The sequence below is a fragment of the Colletotrichum graminicola genome, assembly GCF_000149035.1.
Source record: "Colletotrichum graminicola M1.001 genomic scaffold supercont1.18, whole genome shotgun sequence".
Classification (NCBI taxonomy): domain Eukaryota; kingdom Fungi; phylum Ascomycota; class Sordariomycetes; order Glomerellales; family Glomerellaceae; genus Colletotrichum; species Colletotrichum graminicola.
In genome coordinates this window covers 308,712-334,572 of record NW_007361022.1, presented here as the reverse complement: position 1 = coordinate 334,572, position 25,861 = coordinate 308,712, and the positions used below count along the sequence as shown (strand labels likewise).

At 55.1% G+C, this 25,861-nt stretch overlaps 7 protein-coding genes across 7 annotated transcripts; 4 read left to right on the top strand and 3 right to left on the bottom strand.

The window, feature by feature from the left end:
• Positions 1–1,563: 1,563 nt before the first annotated feature.
• Positions 1,564–3,744, bottom strand: GLRG_05380 (beta-glucosidase 6; the record flags this gene model as incomplete). The annotated part of the gene is made up of 2 exons (XM_008096065.1): positions 1,564–3,140; positions 3,189–3,744. 2 exons carry the CDS (start codon positions 3,742–3,744, stop codon positions 1,564–1,566), a joined length of 2,133 nt encoding a protein of 710 aa, XP_008094256.1.
• Positions 3,745–4,164: 420 nt separating this feature from the next.
• GLRG_05379 (transketolase) lies at positions 4,165–5,419 on the top strand (the record flags this gene model as incomplete). The annotated part of the gene is made up of 2 exons (XM_008096064.1): positions 4,165–5,329; positions 5,382–5,419. 2 exons carry the CDS (start codon positions 4,165–4,167, stop codon positions 5,417–5,419), a joined length of 1,203 nt encoding a protein of 400 aa, XP_008094255.1.
• A 413-nt stretch (positions 5,420–5,832) lies between these two features.
• GLRG_05378 (F-actin capping protein alpha subunit) lies at positions 5,833–6,928 on the top strand (the record flags this gene model as incomplete). The annotated part of the gene is made up of 6 exons (XM_008096063.1): positions 5,833–5,886; positions 5,942–5,960; positions 6,030–6,145; positions 6,198–6,340; positions 6,391–6,528; positions 6,583–6,928. The coding sequence occupies 6 exons, from the start codon at positions 5,833–5,835 to the stop codon at positions 6,926–6,928; spliced, it is 816 nt and encodes a 271-aa protein (XP_008094254.1).
• Positions 6,929–8,787: 1,859 nt separating this feature from the next.
• On the top strand, positions 8,788–9,474 carry GLRG_05377 (cytochrome b5-like Heme/Steroid binding domain-containing protein; the record flags this gene model as incomplete). Its single annotated transcript, XM_008096062.1, has 3 exons — positions 8,788–8,900; positions 9,036–9,162; positions 9,304–9,474. 3 exons carry the CDS (start codon positions 8,788–8,790, stop codon positions 9,472–9,474), a joined length of 411 nt encoding a protein of 136 aa, XP_008094253.1.
• A 1,475-nt stretch (positions 9,475–10,949) lies between these two features.
• Positions 10,950–11,837, top strand: GLRG_05376 (transcription initiation factor IIE subunit beta; the record flags this gene model as incomplete). Its single annotated transcript, XM_008096061.1, has 1 exon — positions 10,950–11,837. One exon carries the CDS (start codon positions 10,950–10,952, stop codon positions 11,835–11,837), a length of 888 nt encoding a protein of 295 aa, XP_008094252.1.
• Positions 11,838–12,191: 354 nt separating this feature from the next.
• On the bottom strand, positions 12,192–12,978 carry GLRG_05375 (DSBA-like thioredoxin domain-containing protein; the record flags this gene model as incomplete). The annotated part of the gene is made up of 2 exons (XM_008096060.1): positions 12,192–12,682; positions 12,810–12,978. The coding sequence occupies 2 exons, from the start codon at positions 12,976–12,978 to the stop codon at positions 12,192–12,194; spliced, it is 660 nt and encodes a 219-aa protein (XP_008094251.1).
• Positions 12,979–15,237: 2,259 nt separating this feature from the next.
• GLRG_05374 (uncharacterized protein) lies at positions 15,238–16,663 on the bottom strand (the record flags this gene model as incomplete). The annotated part of the gene is made up of 3 exons (XM_008096059.1): positions 15,238–16,005; positions 16,068–16,207; positions 16,261–16,663. 3 exons carry the CDS (start codon positions 16,661–16,663, stop codon positions 15,238–15,240), a joined length of 1,311 nt encoding a protein of 436 aa, XP_008094250.1.
• Between the last annotated feature and the right edge of the window lie 9,198 nt (positions 16,664–25,861).

The window sequence follows — 25,861 nt, the reverse complement described above, 5'->3', positions numbered from 1 at the left end:
CGGAGAACGGGAATGGGAGTGAGTGGGAGAGAAAGAGAGAGAGAGAGAGAGAGAGCGTTCGTCTGATGCCATGACACGGTAGCCGCAAACATCTCGCAAGTTTGTCGCATTCTGTTAGTAAGCACCCCAAAGCGTAGAAAAGTGCCTCATGGGAAAGTGGAAAAAAAAAGGGGTCCGGCGGAGCGGCTTCGGAAATAAACCGTCATCAACGTGACGTCGCAAAAACCGAGAGAGAGAGAGAGAGAGAGAGCAGGAGGGCCTTTCGACATCTGTGGAACCGATCGGGTGAGACAAGGAGGCGCCTGTCAGTCATTCAGTCGACTTTTCCGCAATGAGTCGTAAGGCTAAAACGGGCCTCGTAACGTACGCGCTGGGGAAGGCACCCCCGACAAACACAACCACACGCCAGACGGCGGAATTCCACCTCGGAACGAAGCTAGATTGGAATGGCCTTGAAGCTCTGGGAGGGTCATGGGAAGGGTATTAGGGGGGGGGGGGTTCCTACTTCTTCCTTTCCTCCTTCTCCTCCTTCTCCTCCTTCTCCTCCTTCTCCTCCTTCTCCTCCTCCTTCTTCTTCCCCTCCCACTAGTTTCCCACCCTCCGCCAGTCTTTCCTAGAGGGTTCGTGACGAACCAGGGTACGTCGCGGCATCGGGACCTCACTGATGGAGGGGGAGGAATGGAATGGAAGGTTGATCCCCGCACCCCAACTGCCTAAACTACAAAGTATCGTACCTGGACCTCCCTCCCTACCGGTACTACCTACCTAGGCAACTAGGTAGGCCAGGTACGGATACTCTGTGAACCTCCACCAGCATGTTGGTTAGCCCGATCCGGACGCTGATGGTTCGTCGCTTCGCTTCTTGTGCAGAGCGCCGAAGCCGCGAGGATCGGATGGCGTCACGTCGCTCCCACGCCGCTGGCACCAAAGCTTAGGTATGCTTTTCCTGACAGCTTCTTAATAATCCATCTTGTCGAACCCCTTCTCTCTGTCCGCCACTCTCTCCCCCGATCCGCTATTCGGCGCTGGCTAAATCCGGCTTATTAATTATTGGGCCACCCAAGTGACCTGCTGCTGCTGCTAACACCTAGATTCGCGAACCGTGGGTATCACTAAAGCTTGAACATCACCCGACATGTGCTGGATTGGTCATGCTCCATTCGTTTGCTGCCATAATCTCTTTACCCGTCGCTTGTTTGCCAAGTATTCTGTCAGGGTTTTTTCGGGACTAGGAAAAAACATCACCGAAGAGCAGGCCGGCCTATGTAACTCTATTCATTGTTTGACTATATACTCGGAGTCTCGTCGTGTGCATCTCCATTGGTGCGTCATTATCATACATGCCCTTCAATCTTTCCTTGCTACATGACTGTCATCGCCCGTCGCTCTCCTCCATACATGAAATCTGCCCCGTTAAACCAATCAAAAAATACAGTTGCTGAACCCTGGAAGAAAAAGAAACAAAAAAACGCCAATTGCATGCAACAAAATGCTTACATGTCGTCCGTTTGTCGTCGTCTACTAGTCGTCCGCCCGCCGCCGGACCTCCGAAAGCCCGCTCTCTCACATCCGGTAGTACTCTGGCACGTCGTCAAAATCCGGCACGGTCCCTGAGCAGTCAAAGTCCCGGTCGTACGCCTTGGCCGGCAGGATCCCGGCCGCGAGGCCCTTCTTGTAGCTCCACAGCGGTGCACTCTCCGTGTCCCACGTCCAGTACCACCACCCCCACCCCTTCTCGAACGAGTGCATCTGCGCCTCGGCGAACATCTGCAGGAACTTCTTGTAGTCGCTGCTGAACCCATTGGCGTCGCCGTTGGCCGCGTTGCAGTCGCACTTCGAGTCCTGCGTCGGACACCGGGGCTCGAGGATCGACGTCGACGCGTTGCCCGTGTTGTAAGTGCCAGTCCATCGGTTGCCCCAGCCGACGTTGGTGAGGTACTTGGCGCAATCCGTGTCCGCCTGCGACCACTCGGCGAAGAGCGTCGGCCCGTACCCCGTCGACGTGTCCATCGACTGCTCCGCCTGCTGCGTCCACCCGCTACACGCGTACTCAACCTTCTTCTTGTGCGTATAGACGATCTGGTCCGTGTTGAAAATGACGTACTGGTGCACATCGAGCGCCAGGTCGCTATACCCCGTCAACTTGCCCTGCCAGTTGCCCAGCCCCATGAACCCGTCGCCAAATACCACGATGCCCCCGATGCCGTTGCTCTTGACCAGCTTGTACGCCTGCTCCGTCCACGACACCACGTCCGCGTTGTTCAGCTCCACGTTGCGCGGCTCGTTGGCCAGCCCGTAGAAGGCGATGATGTTCTTGTACCGGTCTTGCGCGAAGAACTTGGAGAGCCGGTCGTGCATATCGAGACTGCGCTGCGCGTTCGTCGCGCCGTCGGGGCCGTTGAGCCAGCCGATCGTACCCTGGCGGCCCGAATGGTTCCACCCGTTCTGGCTTCCGGGCAGCCCGTGGACGTCGAGGTTGACCCGGAGGCCGTACTTGCGAGCCCACTCGATGCCACGAAGGAGGTAGCGCCAGGAGGTGCGGAAGAGGTACGGATCGCCGTCGTAGACCTCGACGGCCCAGTAGTTGAAGGGGATGCGGACATGGTCGAGGCCGGCATCCGCGATTTCCTTGAACGTCGATTCCGTGACGAACGTCGCGTAGTGCTTCTCGAGGACCTCGGCCGTCTTCTTCGTGCCGAGGTGCTGGCAAAGCGTGTACTCGTCAATGATACCCAACCGCGGGTCGTAGTCGAAGAGCGACGGCGTGATAAAGGGTTCCAGGTTTAGCCACCCGCCGACGTTGACGCCGCGGGCCGGTCGTGATCCGTATGACCCCCAGGAATCATTGATGGCTGGCACCTTGTCGTTGGCGCGCTTCGAGTCGTCCCAGTCCGTGTATAGGCCCATGACGGGTAGGTCGCCAACCATTTCATCGGTAAAGGTAACGTTGAAGTCGGTCGTGTCCTGCCAGGACCACGGGTCAAGGTATGTCCCGCGCCACTGCATCGGTACGCTGTCCTTATTGCTGTTACCCAGAGTGGTTTTTGACGGGCTGCTCTTGTTCGAGTTGTTCTTGCTGACCACTACTGCCACAACGATGATGATGATGAGCAGCACCAGCGAAACTCCGAGGCAAATCCCTGCCGAGGTTAGTCGTCGTCAGAAATGCCCGCGTCTGTTTGACTCACAAAGCTTCTTCCGCTTCGGCAAGGGCTGTGGGGGATCTACGATCAAGTGCTCCTTCTCGAAGCTGTGGTCAGAACTGCTCCATCCGCCGCCTCGCAAGTGACCGCGCGAGCGTCCCTCCTCCATCACAGCGCCGCTGACCACCCGTCTCTTGTTGCCCTTGTGATCTCTCCTTGGCTTTTCGTAAACCACTTCTCTGTCCTGCTCCCGCTCCGCCCTCCTCGGGCGCTCCCGCGGCGCATCTCTGTACTGTTGTTCGCGCCGTGCCCTTCTCCTCTCTGCTCGTTCTGCCGCCCTCTCTGCGTCCCTCTCTGTATTCCTTGTGCCGTCCGCACGCGACTCCCTTCTCTTTTTTCTCTTCGTGTTATCGCGGTTGAGTGCCGCCAGCGCATCAGCAGACAGTGCTTGCGACCTTCTCTCGTCCCTGCTCTCTCCCGAGTCTGTGGTTGGCCGTCTGGATCCTTGCCCGTGCGATCGTCGTTTCTTGTGATGATGCTTCCTGCCCGATGAGTCTCGTGGCCGATGCGACGACGGGCGGGAAGATTCACCGGGCGACATTTTCGTCGATGGTTTGTCCGTGAAAGTGCTAGTCGCCGATGCACTGGAATGTTCTGGGTTCAACCGACATTCCAGACGTGAATACGTACGTGTGGTGACGCCAAGGGTAAATCGAATCCAATTCCCTGTTTTGGAGGTGCATTGACAGCTCGGCAGTTGGCAGGGCAACAATCGATGGATCGATCCCGTCTTATCAGGGCGTAAAGTGTCTACAAGGGTCTGTGGGAACCAAGGGCCGCTTCAACCCCGCGAACGCCGGCGCAAGCCGAGCTTGACTTACATCACCCGCCATCCCTCGGTTTAGGACGAGAGAGTCCCCTCGTCGAGCCGGCCGTCCTCAATCCCTTCATCTCTAGTCCCTCTCCAAATCCAAGAATTGACTCCTCGCAACACTTCCTTTGGCTCTCTCAATAATTCACAATGAGATCATCTATCTCAATACGTCCATTGCGGCGAGCGCTGGCGCCGTCAGCCTCGATACAGCTTCCCCTCGCCGTCTCTCGGCTTTACTCGACACACCCACCGAAAGCGAAGCTCAACATTCCCGTCGACTACGCGACGACCTCGCTACTCGCACACTCCTCCCAGACGGCCCTCAGCACAGCAGAGCTCCCGAAGGAGGTGCGAAATGGCACGACAAAGAAGATGAACCTGTTCCAAGCCATCAACGACGCCCTCTCAATTGCGTTGGCGGAGGATGACTCTGTCATGGTGTTTGGCGAAGACGTAGCCTTTGGTGGTGTCTTCAGGTGCACGATGAAGCTGGCCGAGACGTACGGTGCTGATCGGATCTTCAATACACCTCTCACAGAACAAGGCATCATGGGATTCGCCATTGGAGCGGCGGCGGAGGGTATGCGGCCAGTCGCGGAGATCCAGTTTGCCGACTACGTCTACCCGGCATTCGACCAACTGGTCAACGAGGCGGCCAAGTACCGGTATAGAGACGGAGCGTGTGGTCGCAGCGTGGGCGGACTGACTGTGCGAATGCCTTGCGGCGGCGTCGGCCACGGCGCCCTATACCACTCTCAGTCACCCGAGAGTCTGTTCACTCACATTCCTGGCTTGCGAGTGATCATGCCCAGATCTCCTCTTCAGGCCAAGGGTCTATTGCTAGCAGCCATCCGCAGCAACGACCCCTGCATCTTCATGGAGCCCAAGATCCTGTACAGAGCTGCCGTTGAACAGGTTCCAGCGGGGGCGTATACGCTGCCTCTGTCCAAGGCGGAAGTCCTCAAGGAAGGCAAGGATGTCACAATCATCTCATATGGACAGCCTCTGTACACGTGCATGTCGGCCATTCAGCGAGCCGAGGAAGACTTGGGCATCTCTGTCGAGCTCATCGATCTGAGGACACTGTACCCTTGGGATAAGGAGACGGTGTTCCAGAGTGTGCGTAAGACTGGCCACTGCGTTGTGGTGCACGAGGCCATGGTAAATGCTGGTATCGGAGCCGAAGTTGCTGCCACCATTCAAGAGGACCCTGACACGTTTCTGAGACTGGAAGCGCCCGTTGCGAGGGTTGCGGGATGGAGCATTCACACCCCGTTGTTATACGAGAGGTTCAACATTCCGGATGTAGCAAGTAAGTCTGACCCTGCCCTATTCGTAACATCGAGCAATGCTGACTTGCCTAGGGGTCTACGACAACATCAAAAGAGTGCTGGACTATTGAGGCGATGGCTGAGGGATGGGGAGATTCTAGAATGTGGAAGGGCAGGTGCCAAGATGTAGTACATACTCATGATGAAAAACGCGAGCTGTCTTCGGATATATGAGTTCAGCAGAATCGCAAAATGTGGATGCAATTGTAGCGATGGAAGCCATATTATTTGGGTAGCGTAACGATGAGAAAGTACCTTGTGTGCCCCTCCTCCTTCCGCGTGAATGGGGGTTTAGCGCTAACAATTTAGCCCCCTTTCCTAGCCAATCCGTCGTCTCCGGTCCCGCCTCCAATTGCCCCGCATTACGTTTCAACGTCAGGAGCAGCAGCAGCAGCTCGACATAGCAGCCGCATCACCGCCATACAACGTCCAACCTCCAGCTTGCACGACCTCCCGAGCCTTTTTTCAGTGCAGAAGATCCGCAATGTCCCAAGTCGAGACCGTCTCCTCCTTCGTGGAGGGAGCCCCCCCTGGCGAGGTTCGTCCACTACTCCCTAACCGCACAGCTGCAAACCAGGCTAACCCGATTAAAGCTCGCAGATGTTATCGCAGGTAATGCCATGCGCTCCGCACGCCATTCCTAAGAGGATTCCAGGCTCGAAAGATACTAATACGACAAAGACATCAAGTCGCTCACTGTTTCGGATCCCGATATTGTCTCCAGCCTCGAGCCGGCGTTTGAGAAGTACAACGAGGAGCAGTTCGCTACGGTGAAGCTGCCGGGCGGAAGCCAGCAGGTCAGTTCGAAACGGCGGTCAGAATACATTGGATGTTAATAAGATGGTGCAGGTCATCATAAGCTCCTACAGCTCGCTCGGTGACGGTCAGTACTTTGACGTCGAGAGCTCGACGAGCTTCTCCTTCGACCACAGCACACAGAAGGCCAGCAATGTGCAAAGCTACGTGCTGGATAGCGCGAATGCGGACTTGATGTAGGTTGAACAGGCCGGATGGAATGGTCATGGCGCTAAGAGCTTTGCAGCAAGTCGACATTGAAGAGTCTTGGTCCCTATGTCCAGGAGCACTTCCCTAATGCCGCGTATGGCGTCTACCCAACTGCGAACGATACCCAGGTAGCAGTCATCGTTGTCTCGAACAAATACTCTCCCAATAACTTCTGGTACGGGTGTCTAAATCAGCATTGCCGTTTAATATCAGTACTGACAGTGTCCAGGAACGGTCGTTGGCGGTCTCTCTACATCTTCGACCCCTCTTCCTCGAGCCTCGAGGGCTCCGTAAAGGTTGACGTGCACTACTACGAGGATGGCAACGTCCGGCTTCTCACCAACCGTCCCTCACAGGCGTCGGTCTCGTCGGGCACGGGCGCCGGCATCGTCAAGGAGATCTCGACGTCGGAGAAGAAGTACCAGGAGGAGCTGAACAGGGGATTCACAAGCCTAAGCGAGGGCGCGTTCAAGGGCCTGAGACGGCAGCTGCCCGTGACGAGACAGAAGATCGAGTGGGACAAGATCACCTCGTACAGGTTGGGCCAGGACATTGGCGGCGGCGCGAGACGATGAGCCGGGAACGTGTGCAGCTTTTCCCGGAAGGGTTACGGTTGGGACGGTGCTCTTTTGCGCATTCAGCATACAGGCTAGAAATGGTTAAAAGCTTTTTTAAACATACGAGGGCAGTACACTGGTTCGTGTTCACGATGATGACCGAGGCGCATTCCTCAGCCTCAGACTCAGCCTCGTCGAACGAATACGTTACATTGTCTAATGTCACTGCCGGAGGAATACAGCAGCTCCGAAGACTGGCAAGAATTACCCGTTCAGGCAGTGTGACGCGAACGGTTATCGTCAGCGTTGGCTGTTAGCCATGGGGAACGGGATCTCTACCCCGCGCGTTCCCCGCCTTCCGCTTTCTACGGAACTGACATGACAGATGCCGAGACCGCCCGGAGTGCCTTCGGAATCATTTGGAGGTTCTAATAGGTAGGAGGTACTGCCCTATGGAGACGATAGATGTGCTAGTTGTACGCCTTGATGCATGCGGTTCAGGTTGGAGCAGGCTGTGGCATCCGGTAGCCGGGTTTATATTCGCATTTGAGAAGCAGGATTGAGATTCATGCCGTTGTAGAGTCCGGAACCCTCGGGTTCACTAAAGCCTCGGCGGGCGGCGGGGAGATAAGACAAACTCCGAAACGATGGCATGCATGTGTAGACGGGAAGGCGGGACAGCGGCAGACACGGGCATTAGTCAAGGATGATGCTGTTCCCGCCTCTGAATCCCAGCGGGATTAGGACAAGATAAGCCAGCCGTTGCAGCTGCAGCGGTGGGCTCAGCGAGGTCGCAGCCGGGGTTGCTGACAAGTTCACACCGAGCCCGGCGATTGGCGGGTCGTTAAGGATACGAACACGAAAAAGCCAAAAAAACCCTAAATAATTAGCTATGCAAGAGACAACAGTAGCAAGGAATAGCTGCAGCGAACAATGACCGCCCGCCCCAGCCACAGACCGTCAGCACCCGGACACCGACGGTATTCCGGCCGTTGGAGGCACGAGGGGAGGGGGCGGCTAATCAGTTTCGAAACAAGCCAAGTTGTCTTTGTGCACTGCGGGAGCTTAGGGCGCGATAAAAGCGATCTTGCAACGCGAAACCTACACCTCACTCGGGGGCCTTGCGTTCTTATGAATGGGTGACATGGTTCTCTCTGCAGGTTAACATAGCTATGCCATACTGGCGGCGCAAGTTGTCGTCTGTCTTGAGTGGAAGAAGGATACCGATACGGACGGTACGGACGGTACGGAGACCAGATATTCTCCTTTCCCGTCCAAGTCCAAGGGACAGCGTAGTAGTGACACTCCCAGCTAGGATGGCCTTCTCCCACCTCTAATCTATTGCCTTGCAAAAAATCCGCAGCTTCTTTCCCCCAAAGCACCCACCCATACATCCGGCGAATCAGGGCAACTGTGCACTAATATGCGAGTGCCTGATTGGCTCAGATTTTACCCCTGCGCGGACCTTTCCCCCTCCCCAAGCTGCACAGATTGTGTCCACAGTCCACAGCGGAAGCTTTTCTCAGCTGTCAGTCGCCAGGTAGTAGTAGTAGTAGTAGTACAGTGCAGTCCAGTGCACCTTCCCCAATTTTCCTGGGGTCCGTGATAAAGTGTGAGTGTTCAATGGGCTCAACACCCGAGCGACCTCCTTCTCGTTGAATTCCCTCTTGCACCACCTCACTCCCCTTGTAGCCAATTTCGCCAAAGGAAAAAGTCTCTGCCGTTAACAACCTCCCCTTCGAAGCACTTCACAACTTTCTCTTTGCACAAACCACACCTCAAATCCACCACTGCATTCACGCCAAACCGCAACCTCAACAAACCTGTAAACAAAAAACAAAAGGAGAAAACCTAAGCAGTTTTTGAAATCTGTCATAATGGGCGTCAAACTTACCTACCAGGATGTTGCTGAGCACAACACCAAGAAGGACCTCTACATGGTGATCCACGACAAGGTCTACAACGTTACCAAGTTTGTCGATGAGCACCCGTAAGTGTTGCCTCGCCTTGCCTTGCCTTGCCTTGCTGGCCTGCGCGGCTTTGCGCTGCGCTGTGCCTCCACTCGGCTTTCCCCAGGCCCTCCTCAACATTGTAACCTCGGACTGACTTTTGTCTTTGCGCACAGCGGTGGCGAGGAGGTTCTTCTCGATGTCGGCGGTCAGGATGCCACCGAGGCATTCGAGGATGTTGGCCACAGCGACGAGGCCCGCGAGACCCTGGAGCAGCTGCACGTCGGTGAGCTGAAGCGCCAGGTGAGTTCCCACGCAGCAGCAACAAAAACAACAACGGACCCCACCCCCTTCTCTACACAATGGCGCATCGCATCACAACCGCATACCTCAACTGGATAAGGAATAAGCCATGCTAACCTTTCCATTTTTCTCTCCTTGCAGCCCGGAGACCCTGCCCCTAAGAAGCAGGCCGCCGCCGCCGCCACCAGCTCAGCCAGCAGCACCGAGAGCGGCGGCTTCGGCATTGGCCTGTACGCCGTCCTCCTCATCGGCGGTATCCTCGCCTACGTCGGCTACCAGTACCAGCAGCAGCAGCAGCAGACCTCCGCATAAAGTGCCAGCCATTGCTATGTTTTACGTTTCAAACCACGCCGAGGGTTCAACTCGAGTCGCCTGCTGCTAAAAGGGGGAGATTTCAAGCGGGTGCACGCACGTCGTCCGCGAGTGGATGGTAAACCGCTGCCTTCAACGAACAGGGTGCCTGCCAGAGAGGAGTCTTTACGAAATCCCCTTACGTCAGTTGGGGCTCACGATGTCTGAAAGAGGGTGTGTTATGAGCTGGCGCAGACGGACGTTGCAAGAAGCCTTTTGATTTCAATTCAGCGGCAAGGGATCTGGCTGGTCAACTTATGGCCGAGCCGAATCCGCCAAGGGAAGATATGCCTGTAATAGAATTTGCGTTCTGGTCATGGTTTTTTTGTCGGATTCTGTTTTACATATACCGGTAGCAGACAGCGCGATGCTGCACAAATGGCAAAGCAAATGTCTTGAATGTCGACTGGATCTTGTCTTGACTCGGGCGTGGTGAATGGATGGTCAAACCGCCTTCCTCTGCCAGCATCACTCTGCGTGGAAGCAATTGGTTCCTCAAATGCCGGAAATCCCTCTCTCAATAGTGGAGATTACTCTTACAAGCGTGCTCATTGGCGGTGAATTCGTCGTATCGTAACAACTCGGAGGCTTTCACCTCGGTCAACCCGCGCTCCCACCAACAACCCACCTCGGAATATTTGAGAGCGGAATCGGGGTGGCTCCAGATGCCGAGCCAACCAATCGATGTGTGGCTGAGGCAAGCCGCCAGCCTCGTCCGTGCGCCACAATAAGGAACGTCGAGTTTCCACAGAATTGAATCAGCAAGCATCCTACCATCCAACGATCGACAAAGAAGCCTTCCTTTTCACCTCCCAACGCAGGCTGCCATATCACAGCGAAATCCCGCAAGCCGACCGTAAACATACTTACGCCGAATATACGGGTGTCTGCAGCTGGCTGTTCGGGGCAAGGACTGGTCGAGTCGTAGAGATACGGGCGAAATCGATCCGAGCGACCGACCACGAGGGTGACTGAAGCTGGAAAGCTTCAAGCTTCAGGTCTGGAGATCGCGACACCCAAACGCAGCGCAGACGGCAGGCTTGACTAAATAATATAAACCACGATCATTACAGGAGTGGCTGCTCCAGCACGATCGGCACGTCTGGCTGCGCCTGCGAATCAAGAAGTTGCCATTTGGAGGACCTGGTCTCCTACCTTCGCAACGTCGCGGACAGCGCTGGAAGGGACAATTCAGCTTGCGCAAGACATTCGTACCCTCGAAGCCATTTCGTTCTTTCGGCTAGTGATTGATTAAACACGGTCGGCAAGACTAATCTGCGACGCCGTGGAAGGTTCTCGGCTTAGTCGAGACGGACCGGTCCACTCCTACTATCCTCTGCGTGGAGCCATATCGAAAGCGTAACATCATCACATCATTATCCTGGACGCCCGCGACACCATCAATTCGAACGTCTTGACATCACACATAACCCATCATGTCTTCTCTTCTTGAGAAGCAAAAAGCGGCCTTCAGCAGCTCGCTCGCCTCGGCAGCGAGCAAGCTGACGTCCAAAAACCAATCGCTCGCACCGCCGTCGCCGTCTCCATCGGTCGGCAGTTCCAAAAATGAGACAACGGCACCGGGAAAGCGCAAACGCGACCCCAACGCGATCGTCTACTCCCAGCCGCAAAACACCAGCTTTGGTCAGGAGGTGTTCACCCAGATGCAGTATGCCCTCGAGTGGCTGAAGGGCAAGGATGATGCCAAGACGGCCACCGAAATCTTTGACCACCTGGGCCAGACCCGCAGCACAGACAAGCACAAGCAACAGCTTGTTGAGGCCATGCGCCGCCATCCCCGCATCCAGTGGATTCCTGACCCCAAGCTCTCGGAGCAGACGTGGAGGACAGGCACGTACATCCACCGTCCCATCATCCCCGGCGTCCGAGACAAAATCTCGCTTCTACGCCACCTACAGAGCAAGAAAGATGCTGAGGGCACCTCAGTGAAGGACCTCAAGGACGGCTGGCCGGACTGCGATCAGGCGCTGATGGAGCTTGAACGCGAGCACAAGATCCTCATCGTCAAGACCAAGAAAGAGCAGCACCCCCGCGCTATCTGGCTCGATGACGCCTCGCTCCACCACCAGGTTGACGACGAGTTCAAGCGCATGTGGAATGCCGTCGAGGTGCCCACCACGGATGACATTGTGAAAAAGCTCGTCTCCGTCGGGCAGAAGCCCGCCAGCGCCGACCCCAGCACCATCAAGAAGGTCGACTCCAAGAAGCAGCAGAAGAAGCGTGCCGTGCGGCGGACCGGCAAGACGACGAACACTCACATGGAGCACCTGCTCAAGGACTACAGTCACATGGTCAAGCGATAGACAAGATGGTGCTTGTCTCCATTCGAATTTTGTACCGAGACTTTGCATTCAGAGGCGTTCATGGACCGGGAGGGTAGGCTTCATTGGCGAGACTGGCAGGGGTTTTCCGCTCTTTTGCTCAAGATTATATAGATGAGCACACAAAGGGCTTTGTTACGGTCAGCGGAGGGAATAGGGTTCTCAATGATGTGACCGAATAGAGAGTAAAAAGGACACTAAAATGCAACCAATGACCAAGTTCTGACGCTCTGCTATGAATGATATCCCGATACTGCAATGCTGCTGACTCGACCAGGGTACAACGGAAACCATGCCCTCTTCTGTAGTTAATAGCGGGAGTCCCTGCCTTGCAAGCTACTCCTCCTCGATACGCTCAAACACCCTCAGAAAGACGTCCGGCTCCTGGCTCCCGCCCACCCTCCACCGCCCCTGGACCGTGAATGTCGGCACCCCGGTGATGCCGGCCCTCCTTGCCTCCACCACGGCCTCGTCGACAGCCTCGCCGAAGCGGTCGTCTTCCAGGGCGGCCTCGGCCTCGTCCGGGTCGAGCCCCACGGCAGCGGACGTCACAGCGGCGAGCAGGTACCGCCTGTCCGAGAGGTCGGCGCCCTCCTCGAAGTGGCCCCGGAAGAGGGCCTCGAGCAGACGATTCTGGGCGTCCGCGCCGCGGCGCGTGAGGGTGAGAGCGAGGAGCTTGTGGGCCTGGCGCGAGTTGCCGGTGGTGCCGGCGAGGGTGAGGGCGATGCCGGCGCGGGCGCTGGCGGACGTGACGCGGGCGAAGGCCTCGGCAGGGTCGGCGGCGGTCACGGCGAGGCGGGCTCTGTAGATTGTGATCTTGTCGTAGCCTTTTTCGGGGGTGACGGGTTTCTGGTTTTAGCGGTTTGTGTGCGGTGTTGGATGGAGAGACGGAAGGGAAGGGAGGGTGGATGAGATTGGTGACGAGGGGAAGAGAAACCGGAGGGGTATACGAACCAGAGTTCTTCAAATCAGGATTCAGGTAGAAAGGCTTCCAGATGACCTCGAACTCGGCCGAGGGCACCAAGGCGCGATATTGTGAGATGGCGTGGTCAAGGTTCCTCTTGCCTATGTAGCACCATGGGCATATCAGGTCCGTGACGGCCTCAATCTTGATGACCGTCATTCCTTGGGTGCCCTCTGGCTCCTTTTGAAAGTCTTTCGAGGGAGTGAGTGGTGGGGGAGGAAGTGTGTGTACGGTTGAGTCGTCGACCACTGCATCAGTCTTCGGAAGAAAGGAGGAAACAAAGGCCGCGAGGATGTGGACGAGCGCAATAAAAGATCGAGCGAGACTTATACAGAGATGCTGCGCCTTGGTTTCTTCCTTAGCCCGTCCCAGTGTGGAATACAGAGTATACAAACCTCGCGCCACCAAATGGTGTAAGTGACCGGGGGGGTGTGGGGCGACTGGTCACACTCACTCTGCGGGTTTGCTAGGAGATACGACCGAACGTCAAAAGGCAAGCTGCGGCCGGCTCTGCTTACGAGACTCTGACCGAGCCACTCGAGCTGTTCGCTCGACGGGGAAAAGATGGCAGGGAAAGCTGGAGAGCGAGGACGGCACATACACTCACTCAACCACGACCGGGGGAAGAGACCAAAGCGGGCCGGAATACTAATCGACCCCAGAGGAGGAGACCTTTGGGATAAAGCTAACCAGTACCCGCGCTTCCTCGGCCCTCGCAAGACACGGACACGAACATATGAATGAGAAGCAAAACGCATACATACATAACGAAGTCCCGCCGCAACGTTTTACTACTAATCCAGAGCGAAACCGACAAGTAAACGGAACCTAGGGACGAGGTTGTTTTTCTGTGCAACCGGGGGGACCAACTCAACTCACTGACCATTCGACTCGCCGTTTCCTTGCTGCTTCCTTGCTTGCATGCTTCTCCTTCACCAACACGCGCACTGCCACTTTCCAGAACGCCATTTCAATCTCCTGCCGACTGTTTTTCTCTTCCTTTTCCATCTCATTTTCTTTTTCTAAATTTTTTTTCCTTTTCTTCACCGTGGTAGCGAAACCGGCAAAAGCTGTATACATAGCAAGCGCACACAAGGACGCTCAGCGGGCTTACTGATCATTGCCCAAAAGCACGAGAGGCACAGACATTGCTCCCCCTTCTCCACCCAAATCAGTGACGTCCATTTTCTGATTATCTCATCAACCCGATCCCTTTCACCCTTAACCGAACAAGAAGAAGGGGCAAATATTGAAAAAGAGCAATAAAATGAATTCTGTATCGAGCCTCGGCGAATGTACTCCTTGGAAACATTTACCCGCCTGTTTGGCTTGACTGTAATTTTTAGTTCCCTTCTCCATTGACTTTTTCCCAAGTCCTAGTCAATATTTCTGCCCGCCAGTCCCATGCTTCTTCCTTGCGACCCTACGGTTTGCTCTCTGCACAGAGCTTTTCCCTACCAAAGTCGGAGCAGAAAGCCTTGCACCTCTCTTGTGGCTCTTGTGGGTGAAACATGGTCTAAACCACGCTGCCCGTACTCAGGATTTGCCAGTGATGAATGACTTTGTTTGGGTCGTTAACCTGACTTGTGTTCACAGCTGTGTTGCTGAGCGCTCGCTCGCTTGACCTGACCTGACCTGGCTTTGCCTCAATTTCCCTTTCCTTTCCTTTTCCTCATTATATATCATTCGTGACCAGTGTGCTGGACTGCTCTCCATGAGGTATTTTTTTCACCGGGTTCAATCGTAGCGGGGATCGCTATCCCCGGATCGCCCATTGGCAGGATCTAGATCTCGCCTCCACAGATGCACGGCGCACATGGCATGGCGCTTCACACAGACCATCGTGAGGTCGACCCTCAAGCTTACCCGGTCAACTCCACCAACAAGGCTACATGGTGCATAAGCCAACATTCCAATGTGTCATGAGAGAACAAAAGATAGCTACGAGCTTTCATTGTCTAGTACAGATTTGCATACAGAATTCCGCAACAAAAAGTCAAATTCCTTTACCGAGTGAGTCTCAACCAAAACCGTCGGTGTGCTGCTCCAAAGCAGTCGTCGTTTCCTATCTGGAAACTCCTCCCAACCCTTTTACCTCCAGCCTATGCCCATGGAGACCCAGTCATCATGAAGTGTGCTTTCCGCCAGTCTATGGAAACAAAAGAAACGGCGTTTGTGTGAAAACGAACCAGATGGCTGCCCACCCCTTTGGTATATTCCTGCCCTTGTCCCAGTGCAGCCCGCAGTATTAAAGGTGTATTTATTTATCATCCCCAACCTTGCCATGCGAGAACTTTTCGTAACTGATAAAAAGACGGAATGAACGCGTCAAGGGAAAGTGCTGAGCCGTCAGCTGCCCTCTATACCTGAAAGCTTATGCAGGGCGCACCTTCGGCAATACTGATACAAGGGCTCGCATTAGTGAGCACCCGCCCACAGCTCGCTCTGGCGACCCTTAATGTCATAAGCACCGGCAGGAGGTTCGGTGCTCTGGGGTCGGCGGACCTGTCCTGGGTTACCGTAAAACATTTGTCCACTGAGTGAGGGGGCAGCAGGGTATGCGTCGGGGTCAGGATAGGTGTAACCGCCACCGTTGCTGCTGTGCGAAGGAGAGGCGACATGCGACGGGGACTGCCAGCCGACATTGCTCATGTGAGGGCTGCCGCCGGCGCTGCCAGGACCTGAGTGCTGCTCGACACTCGGCTCCAGCGTGGGAGGCGGTCCGTAGCTGGTGGGATGCGAGGTGGGCCTCATGCCGGTGTTGTAACCGCCCGAGGTTGTGGACGCAGGGCTACCCACGTGCATGTCTCGCTGGAGATGGACAGGAAGCGAGCTGTTGCCCATGTACTGAAACTCCGAGTTGGTACGGTGCATGCCGTCGGCACTAGGCGACATCGAAAGGGTTCGCTGGCCAGGAGAAGGCGTGGTCAGCGGTGAGCCACGGTTGGAAACAGCATCTCCATCGGAGCGGGTCGCATTCGGCTTAGCGGTTGCTCCACGAGCAGCGAGGGCGGCGGCAGTTGCAGCAGCCGCCTCCTCAACCGTGCCGGTATGATGGTTTTGATGTCTCGTCAGAGTGGTGCGGCGAGTGAAGGTCTTCTGACAATCGGCGTAAGGACATTTGTAGGGACGCTTGCCAGAGTGGATTCGACGATGGCGTGCCAGGGAACTACTGTCGCTGAATGGCTGAAGAAGAAAGGAAAAGTCAGCACGGGAGCCTCCATAGTCTTCCTCGAGTCTCGACATACCTTGCCGCAGCGTTCACACATGTGAGGCTTCTCTCCCGTGTGAACTCGCTGATGAACAGTGAGGGCAGAACGCTGGATGAATTGCTTGCCACAGTTGGGGAAATCGCAGACGTGCGGGCGAATACCGCTATGAATACGTTCTAGCACCATGTCAGTAACGAAATCAAACCAAACCTGATGCTTTGACACATACCGTGGCGGGCGAGATCACTGCGTCGGGCAAAGCCCTTGCCGCAAGTACTGCACGGGTAGGCCTTCGTGGGCTGCTGAGGCGCCTGCTGGTCAGGAACCTTGTACTGAGGCATGCCTTGGGACATGTCGTGCTGAGGGATGCCGGGCAGGATCACGGGGCCGGGTCCCATGTGGGAGACAGGCACCTGCATCTGCATTGGGGCGCCAACCATGGCGCTGGGGGACGGGTAGGAACGCGGAACGCCTTCCATGGTGTGACGAGAGTATTGAGAGTGTTCAGAGCCGTGAGGGGAGCCTGCGCGGTCCATGGGCGGTTCGGGCATGTTTCTCGCAGTGAGCTGAGGGAGTTGGTGCATCTGACGTTCAGGGGTTGATCCGTTGTGGAGGGAAGCGTGTTGTTGCATAGCGGCACTTCTTTGATTCATTAAGTTGCCAATGTCCATTACCTCGCCCGGAGCTGGCGACCTCATATTACGGCGGAGGAAATCGCTAGCAATTGTCGGGATTCCTGCGTGGATAGCCAGCTTGCAGGATTCTTTCAGACGATATTCCGCGTCAGACGAAGGTGACTTTGAGTTTATAAGGACTTGGCTACCTGGGAGAAAGTTAGTTTATTGATGTTCCGAAAGGGCGAAGGGTATGAATAAGGGATCTGGAGGAGGGCCAATCTGACGGGGGATGCACGTTGCCACGAGTAGGGAGTGTTTGGGTAAGCTCTGAGGAGCAGAGTTACGGAGGGGGGTGGATGACGGGGATGGCCCAGCACAGGCTTGAGCATGACTAGATGTGCCAGGAGCACCTGGTGGCGGGTCCTTTGAATCAGAACTGATGGATTTCCCTGGCAGGCTTACCTAGTGCGGACGTTGCAATGAAATCCGGGACAGACCGACCACAGAACACGCACCAGTATGTTGCTCGTTCTCGCCGTTCAAGTAGTCGCCGGAGTTGAGCTCAACGTCGGTCGTGGCAACGATGCCGATGAGATGGCGAATGTATTGGGTCGTAGGAAGCTTCCGCGAAACCTCGTCCGGATGGTTGTTTTGTTGATGCTCGGTATATATAGAGCTACTGTGTCGTCACGACTCTAGGGTCTGACGTGGCGCGAAAACTCGAGTTCTCGTCGGAGGAGGCACAGTCAGCCCACCAAATATGGGTCGATGAGCGTCAAGGGGTATTGTCGGCGCGCAGAGAACTCGTTTTGTGCCGTTGGAGGGCGATGGAATCTCGTTCGGATATAGGATATAGAACCGGGACCGGACGGAAAAGGGGAGGGAGTGTGTGGGTGATGAGGGTCAAAGGCTGGAGTGACCTATACGACGCGCCTCGGGTTAGTGTTGGTCGAGATGGAATGCAACAATACAAGGTTGAGGAGAAGAAGCGATGAAGTATGCACTTGAGGGTTTGCAGCGACGGAGGAAAGGGTGAGGCAGGATAAAGGAAGAAAAGCTGGTGCCTCCGGACCGAGGGCTCAATCAGGTCGAGAGAGAGAGAGAGAGAGAGAGTGTTTGTCAAAGTTCGCGTGTGCTGAGGTCTCGGACAAGATGAGGTAACAGGGGGCCAAGAAACCTTGATCGGGGGTGCAGATGGCCCGGCAGGGTTAGGAGAGGGAAGGTGGGTCTACGAGGAAAACAACGAAAAAAAAAGCTGAGGCAAGCCGGCAGACGTGACCAAGGCGCTGGACAGCCCCGGACGCGAAGACAGGGCAGCCACAGAAGCAGCCGGCAAACAAGGTCCGGTACGTATCCTGCTAAGGTAGGGAACAAGCGGGTGCGGGTGCCAGGAACGAGCCCAGTCAACAGTCAACAATCGTCGTCGACGTCCACCACAGCCACCCGCAGAGAGTAGTAACAAGTAGGCGCGTCTCTGATGGGTGTTGGGGAAAGAAAAACGACTTCTGGTATCGGCCCCGTCTTCGATTTGGACTCGACCTGGGAAAAAGAGAAGGGGCAGATATGGAATAGGGAATAGGGAAGGGGCAGTAAGAAAGGGGTGTCAAGGGAATGTGACATCAATGTAGAACAGGTTGCAACTTACTTGATCCGAAAGGGGAGTGAAAGAGAAAGAGAGGAGTCTGGCTGGAATGAATACCTCGATATCGGGTAGTTGTTGTTTGTCTCGGGGTTCGGTGTCGGGATTGCAATTGCGTCGTCGTCAAATTGCGAGGAGAAGGGTGGAAAAGTAAGGGAAAAAGAAAAATGCAGGTGACATGAGTTTTGTCGCTACTGCAGAGGGAGCGTTTGAATATGTATGGAGGAAGTTGAGACCTCTTTTGGGAAGAGGGCGTAGGGTCCGGGGCCTTGGCTCGTATGTGGTGTCATGCAAGGTATGGAAAGAGCAAGGGGAAGGGGAAAGAAGCTGTGACGCAGTAGGCGGAGCGCAGGGACAGACGGACGGGGCTCGGCAGGTGTTATAAAAATGTCAACCACGGAGACGATCCTTTTAGTGAGGCCGGGGGGATGGAAGAAAGGAAGGAATAATGGAAGGAGGGGGGGGGGCGTCTGGAGAAGAAGGGGGTCCCAGAGCGTTGCTGTATCCGTAAAGCTGCGGTCTGTCGTGAGAATCGATCAGAAGAGGGAGGTACGGACAAGGAAGCCAAAAGAGATTGGTTGTCCTTATGAATTGAACAGATATGTATAGACAGAGAATAGTCTACGGAGATGAAGAGACTGTGAGCAAGAGAAGAGGACGGACAACCCAGGATATGAATGCATTTCCATGTCAAGATGAAGCAGTTTGGTCTATTGCATACACACACACACACACACACACATACACACTGCAATGGTACATGAACATACACCACGCATATATCACACTGACTTGCGCACATACACACACACTCGTACTACCGCAAAGTACCTTCCTCGCAATACCAATGCGAGAGGTACACACGTCAGGTGTCTGTAGTTGTAGCCCAGACCAGAGCGCGCGCGCACCCTCCCCCAAGTTAGGTCAAGTGAGAGGTTCCAAGTGTGGAAGCTTGGTGAATTGAAACGAACGGCTTAGCTGCTGGGACAATCGGGGGGAGGGGGGGGGGGGCATTCACACTGAAGCAGGAACGAACGGGGGTAATGGGACTTAGGCAGGGAAGGGAAGGGAAGGGAAGGGCAGGACAGGACAGGACAGGGCAGGGCAGGTACATGGGTACATGGACATGGGTACATGGGTACACGGATACATTGACGAGGCATACCTACCTATTTGTCTGCCACGTCGACCTTACCTTCTCGGACGCATGGAAGGAGGTACTCGAGCACCGGGGTGCGTGCCTCCCCTTCCCGTCTATGCCTCCTTACTCAACCCGGGTTCTTTCTTCTGTTCTGTTCCTCTCTCTGCTCTGGGCTCCTCCGTCTCCCTCGTCCGCTCCTCTCTGCCACGCCCACATGACATGCATCCCTCCCCCGTTGTCCCTCAGGCAGACATGCTGGCTGCCGCCTGAGTCTACAGACAAGCTGATAGTGCCCCCCCCCTGACAACCCGAGAGTACCGTGCACAATAACCGATAGGGGCCCGTGCAGAGTTGAGCTGACAGTGGAGTAGGTGATAAGGTTTAAACCAATAGATACACATACACAGGTCAAAAGGGTCTATAGGTCTAGATAAATCAGGAATTTTCGTTCATCTCGCTCCACATAGTCTAGCAGTAAGTAGTGCTCCTAATAATAATCTAAAGGCTCTAGGTTCAATCCTAGCTTTTTCTGACTTTTTCTGACTTTTTCTTTAGGTAATTCTAAAACGGCTCCGCCGGGGAGGGTTGGAATGGTCTATCCCACCCTGCTTCCTCCGCGACGCTCCGGGTCGGGATGGGCCAAGACCTAGTGGCTGCTGATAAGGAATTATACGTAATTCTGTATTTATCTACTGTATTTGCAACTAGTAGTGTAGTCATATCCGGTCACGCTCTGTTAACGGATGCACACGATCCCCGGCACCCTCGCCCCTAGGAAGGTCATCTGGTCAAGCTGCACACAGATGTCAAGATAATTACTGGATTGCCGACCCTACCGTTACTAAACACGGGGCGGAATAGCATCCCCCCAACGGTGTCGTAAACCGTCCTGTTCTTACCTCCCTGCAATCCCTTTTTTTCCCTCTGTTTTTTTCCCTCTGTTTTTTTCCCTCTGTTTTTTTCCCTCTGTTTTTTTCCCTCTGTTTTTTTCCCTCTGTTTTTTTCCCTCTGTTTTTTTCCCTCTGTTTTTTTCCCTCTGTTTTTTTCCCTCTGTTTTTTTCCCTCTGTTTTTTTCCCTCTGTTTCCACTTTTTCCCTTTATCTATACCCTTATCTATTGGCTATAACTGTATCCACTGTCAGCTCAACTCTGCACGGGCCCCTATCGGTTATCGTGCACGGTACTCTCGGGTTGTCAGGGGGGGGGCATTATCAGCTTGTCGGATGGCTCCTGCCGCCTGCCATACTTGTATGGAACACCTACCAGCGGCTTCGCGTGCTGTGCTGCATACAGTGCGGACAGTATGGATGACGATAATATGGTGTGCTTAGTTTCTCTTGGAAGGGGCGGCGGCCTTCACTCAGGGCTCTCTTGCCTTCCCTGTCACTGCCTGCTCCGTCCTGCTAGGCCTACCTACAGGTAGGTACTCACTAGGGGTGTACAGGTACTAAACCTGGAGTCAGTAATGATCGCCTCTGCCGTCGCCGCTCAGGGGTTGGGACCACCTTGCAAGCTTGACATGAAGCTGGTGGTGCTGGCCTCCCCAGACGGCTGTGTTGTGCAGCCAATGCTGTTCGTACATGCGCCTTCCAGTGATCACGTCCAACCATGACAAGAACTTGAGCCTCATCAAGACTCGGCCATCATCATCACCCATCATCACCAGAACATTGTCCTCTGCACGGCCCCTTGCCTAACCTTCGCTCACATCCTCTACCCATGTAGCTACGCCCTGCCATGCTTCTTGTATCTTGATAGGTACCGGTACCTGCCACATCCCTTGCTTTCTTTTATTTTCCCAGAGCCCCACGGTTGATGATACTTCTAGGTTCGAGAGTTGTCTTGACAAGCGGTGGTTTGCCAGGCGTCGATGAACTACCACCATTACCTCCTCCTCCTCCTCCTCCTCCTCCACGGGCACTCCGACAAAATGACACTGGCCAAACAACGCAAAGCCCATATGCATGCCCTGCATCATCAATGGCAGAAGGGGGAACAAGGGACCATCTTTCATCTTCGCTACCCACCATCACTTCGGCTGCCCGTCATTAGCATCCTTCTTGAACCTCCTCCCTTTCTCACCCTCCCCCCCCCTCTCTGTTTCTTAAGCTTCAGGGGGTGGGGGGAGCCTTGTCGAGGCTTGGCTGACCGCTGGTTGCTCGCTCGTCAAACACCCAGCAACCCATTTGGCTTTTTGCTCGTTTTGCCTTGTCATCATCAAACAATCGGGTTATTTCTGCCATCATCCCCACTCCAACAAAGTGGATCTCTCTCTCGCCTCTCCCAGTCAGGTGCCAGAACGAGACACCAAATTACCTTTTAAGCCCCACAGACAAAACTTACGATAGGGCGGAACAGGGGCTGGAGCTCTTGCTCGCATCTGTTTCCCATGATTTGGGGGTTGGACTAACCGCATCGTCCTCCCTCAATCGATTCTGTTGTCCATTCCACCCGCTTTCTGGATATCCGATACGAACGATGACTCCGGAGCATGACATAGGTGCAGCCGGCGTGAAAGACACTGGCGGCGGCGACGACAACGACGACAGCCATATTAGCTAGACTTGTTGGTTTCGTGGCCCTACGCCCAAGGAATGTTCCAAAGCTTCCATGCTGCAGCTCCCCTTCTCGATTGGGCAATCCCCGTTGGTGCTGGCCGACTTCTTCGAGCGTGCGCCTGTCATGGAGCTTGGAGGACCGGAAGTGTGTGGTCAAAGCCACTCCATAGGCGATCCCAACATGCTCAAGTTACACTACCGTGACTACATACATACCCGGGTGGGTAGCACACCGGCTCGGCGCTGCAGGTGCAGCTGCATACGGGGTATCCTCCCTCCTTCGCGTCCACTCTAGCTAACACGAGCGGCAGATGGACCCGAGGGTGGGCGGATGCGCATTTAGATCCCACTCATTTCCCATGTGTCACGTTCGTGAAGGCGCGCCAAAGGCGTAGCTGCCGCGGATTCTGTCGCTTCCCTATTATTTGCGCTGGCTGTCCTCTTGGCGGCCAGTCCTCTCTAGTCACACTGCTTTACAATATGCCCTTGAACTGCAATGCATCGGCAAGGAGGTGTACAGTGCCATCCATCTAATGAACGCTCGGACACGTCAAAATTGGTTGGGGCCTCCGAAGCACGTATCAGGACCACGAAACAAAGTTGCGCTGGAGCCGGTTGAATGGACCCCATGCCGCAATGCCTGTCCTTCCTTCCTTATAAGTATGCAGTAGTATTTTATTCTGTACGTATAGTCGTGCCTCGTCGTCATCACCATACCGATGGGATATCTTTGCATGGCCAATCTCGATCCTAATGCCCTGCGACAGTGCAACAGGACCAAGGCGCAGGGCTCCCGGCTGGTCCGCTATATGAAAGGGGCATGGTCATGGAAGGGCCCCATACCTTCTGGAAGCGCTAATTCCTCATGCAGAAAAACGGCTGGGCATTAGGCTCAAGAGACTTGTTGTTGAATGAACATGGAGACGATCTGGCCGATGCCATCATCATCGTTGTCATGGGCTTGGTATTAAGACTGGGATCTAGGCGCGAGTGATGGGACGGGGGGGGGGAGAAAAACACAGCCGTTGAACCGTTATTCGAGGCCACCGGCGCTTCCACGATTGGATCTGAACGTTGGAGGAAACACTGTGCGGTCCGGGTTCGCTCGCTACCTCCTACCATGTTTCTGCGCGCCGGGCCAACTATGATTTCAAAAAAGTAAGGGAAAAGGAACATCATAGGTCAAACCTCGTCCATGACGGCCGTCATGCATCGAGCCGGGCTGCCTACCTTCTTGCACCTGGAATATGAACAACTCACCGCAAACAGGCCTCACCAGCATGCATGGCGATGGCATACGAATGCAAATGCCGAGTGTTTGGCGAGGATCATAATCAGTGGCCTGGCCTTTGGAACAACCGGGGCCACCCGTTGCGAGGGACGGAACAGCTGAGCATCTTAGCTGGGGGGGGGGGAGCAGCGGCCAAAAAGGGGCGCGGCCCAACATCTCTAACTAGTGAGCTGCAGGGTGGGGGGCGCACACCTGGCCGAGGGAGATTGGCGCTAGACTCGTAGTGGAAGGTTTCCAGAAGGCTTCTGGGAGTCATTGACGGCCTGGAAACCATTGTGCAATTACACGCCGCGTCAGAGGGATGGGCTGTGCTGCTGTCCGGCCGCTTCATCTGCGACGAAGATGGGTACCTGAATGTCAAATCATCCTTGGAAGAAGTCGGTCTCCCTCTCTCACACCCCACTCCTTCCGTACTGCTTCGAGAAGTTTGGCCGGCCTCAGGGGTCCCCAGGCATCTAGCCGACAAGCAAGATTAGCCAGACTCTTTGGCATGGCCCAAGACGTAGGTAGTAGAGGAAGCAATGCAAGCAGCCTGTGTCGCATCAGCCTTGAACCGGGCTCGCGCGCGCGCCGAATACCGAAAGGACCGGCTCCGGCTAATCGAGTACCATGGTACTGCTGCTGTCCCAATACCGTGTGCCCAGAAACAAGCTCAGGGCCTCCGACGTGCCCGTTGACTCGCGAGGCTCGAGATTTGGCCAGTGTGTTTGTCGCCCTGGCCGCCCGTTCGACCGCACACATGGCTGCTGCCTTGGCTTGTGGACGGGACGGCGGTTTGCAAGTGAGGCTTCTTTCTGTTTTTCTGTTCTTTTTTTTTTCTTTTTTTTTTTCACTACGGAAGGCCGTATGATTGGAGGATGCCGTGGGCCATGAGCATTGAGCCCCGCAGCCTGACCAGTCCGAGGCATCAGAACAATAACAGGGCGGGAGAAGGGGAACGGACATGTCGAGCGGCTAGGTAGCCAAGCACCAAGGTAATATCCCGCCGGCTCTGTTCCCGAGAGCTCAGACACCGGGGCCCCCATTGATTAGCGGCCCCCAGTAAAGCATCCTCTCCTGTCGACCATTGCTGACTGACCGCCGCCTGGCCTGCGGGGCGATGGTGTCCATTGCGTCTGGGCAAATATTTTTCTTACCACATCTCTCGGAATTGAGAAGGGGGTTCAATGTTACCAGGTTTCTCACGAGCTTCGACGGATCGGCTCCTCTGTAACTGCAGTAGGACGGGCCGCACAGACAATCGATGTGCAAAGTGACCTGCGGCAATCTCCGCTGAGGTTCACTAGTGCCAGGACCTTGGCACCTAGGCCACCCCTTGGACTATGCATATGACGGTTGCAATAAACCTGTTGCTTTGGTCATGCTCCCCCCTCCATAGGGGACATGCCGCGATGTGCCCGTGCTTGAGCTGAATCCTGGCGAGGCGGGAATAATTCGTAGAGGGGGGGGGGGTAAACGAGTCGGCAACCACCATTACAGCCCCGAACGACAAACATGAGGTGATGTGTTTTGTTTGTACGACTCAGAGGACTAGGCGTCTCGAGGAGACGAGCCGTTTCAGGTGCCCTGTTCCACTGGGAAACAAGCACAAACAGCGACCGAGGGTGGTTCTACGTTGTCATCAAACGTACGTAAACACGGCTGGACTTGAACCAACGCGACTCGAGTCTGTCGGGTCGATTTGGCTGGCTGCATGCGCCAATCAACCCGGACGGCCCTCTCCAAGGCCACCAACAGTCGATCACGAGGCTGTTGTCATCGGGTACGCTATGGTAAGTTGCATTTCAGAGAGGGCGGCGGCTAAGGTTTGGCTAGATGAATCTGGAATACACAGCGTCTCAAGTACGTAGCACGCCAGCGGCTGTCAAGAGGGGGGTCAATCGGACACCAACATGGTGCTAACGGGCCCGCTCGAATGTGCACGTCTACTGATTATATGCATACGACAGAAGAGTCTTTGATTTTGGAGGCTTCCATGCGTATTCCATGCATGTTTCTACACAACCTACCTAGTGCTACGTAATAGACAGACACCAAAGGATGTCATTGACGCGCTGAGATGCAGGTGGGGGACCACTTGGAGCGTGTTCGATGGACCGTATCCGTACCGTACCTTACCTTGCCTGAGGCTGCAGGATCGTCTTTCCCACCCCCACACTGTGACGTGGGGTCCACACTGTGCAGAACCCTCCCCACGGACAGAAACATTGTGTCAGCGGTGATGGGAAGAGAGACAAGACAGACAGTTGTGGGCAGGTGCTGGTGCTTCCTTCCCGTGATGGCTTGACTGTGTGCTGCCCCTTCCTCCTCCACGACTCTTCGCTCTAGCTTCGGGCCATGACCAGTATCTGCTCTCGGCTTTGGTCTTTGTTCACCTTTCTTCTTCTCCCCCCCCCTCTTCCTTCTTGTCTCGTTTTTTTTTTTTTTTTGTACAGGTACGGAGTACATACCTACCTACCTACCTTGGCTGTTCTCGCTGCCGGCGCTGCGAAGCAAACGCGACCACTTTGTACCTTACTTGTTGCGGATACCTGATGAATCGCATCGTTTTCGGTCTTTTCACAAACCAGAGTGAGTCTCTGTG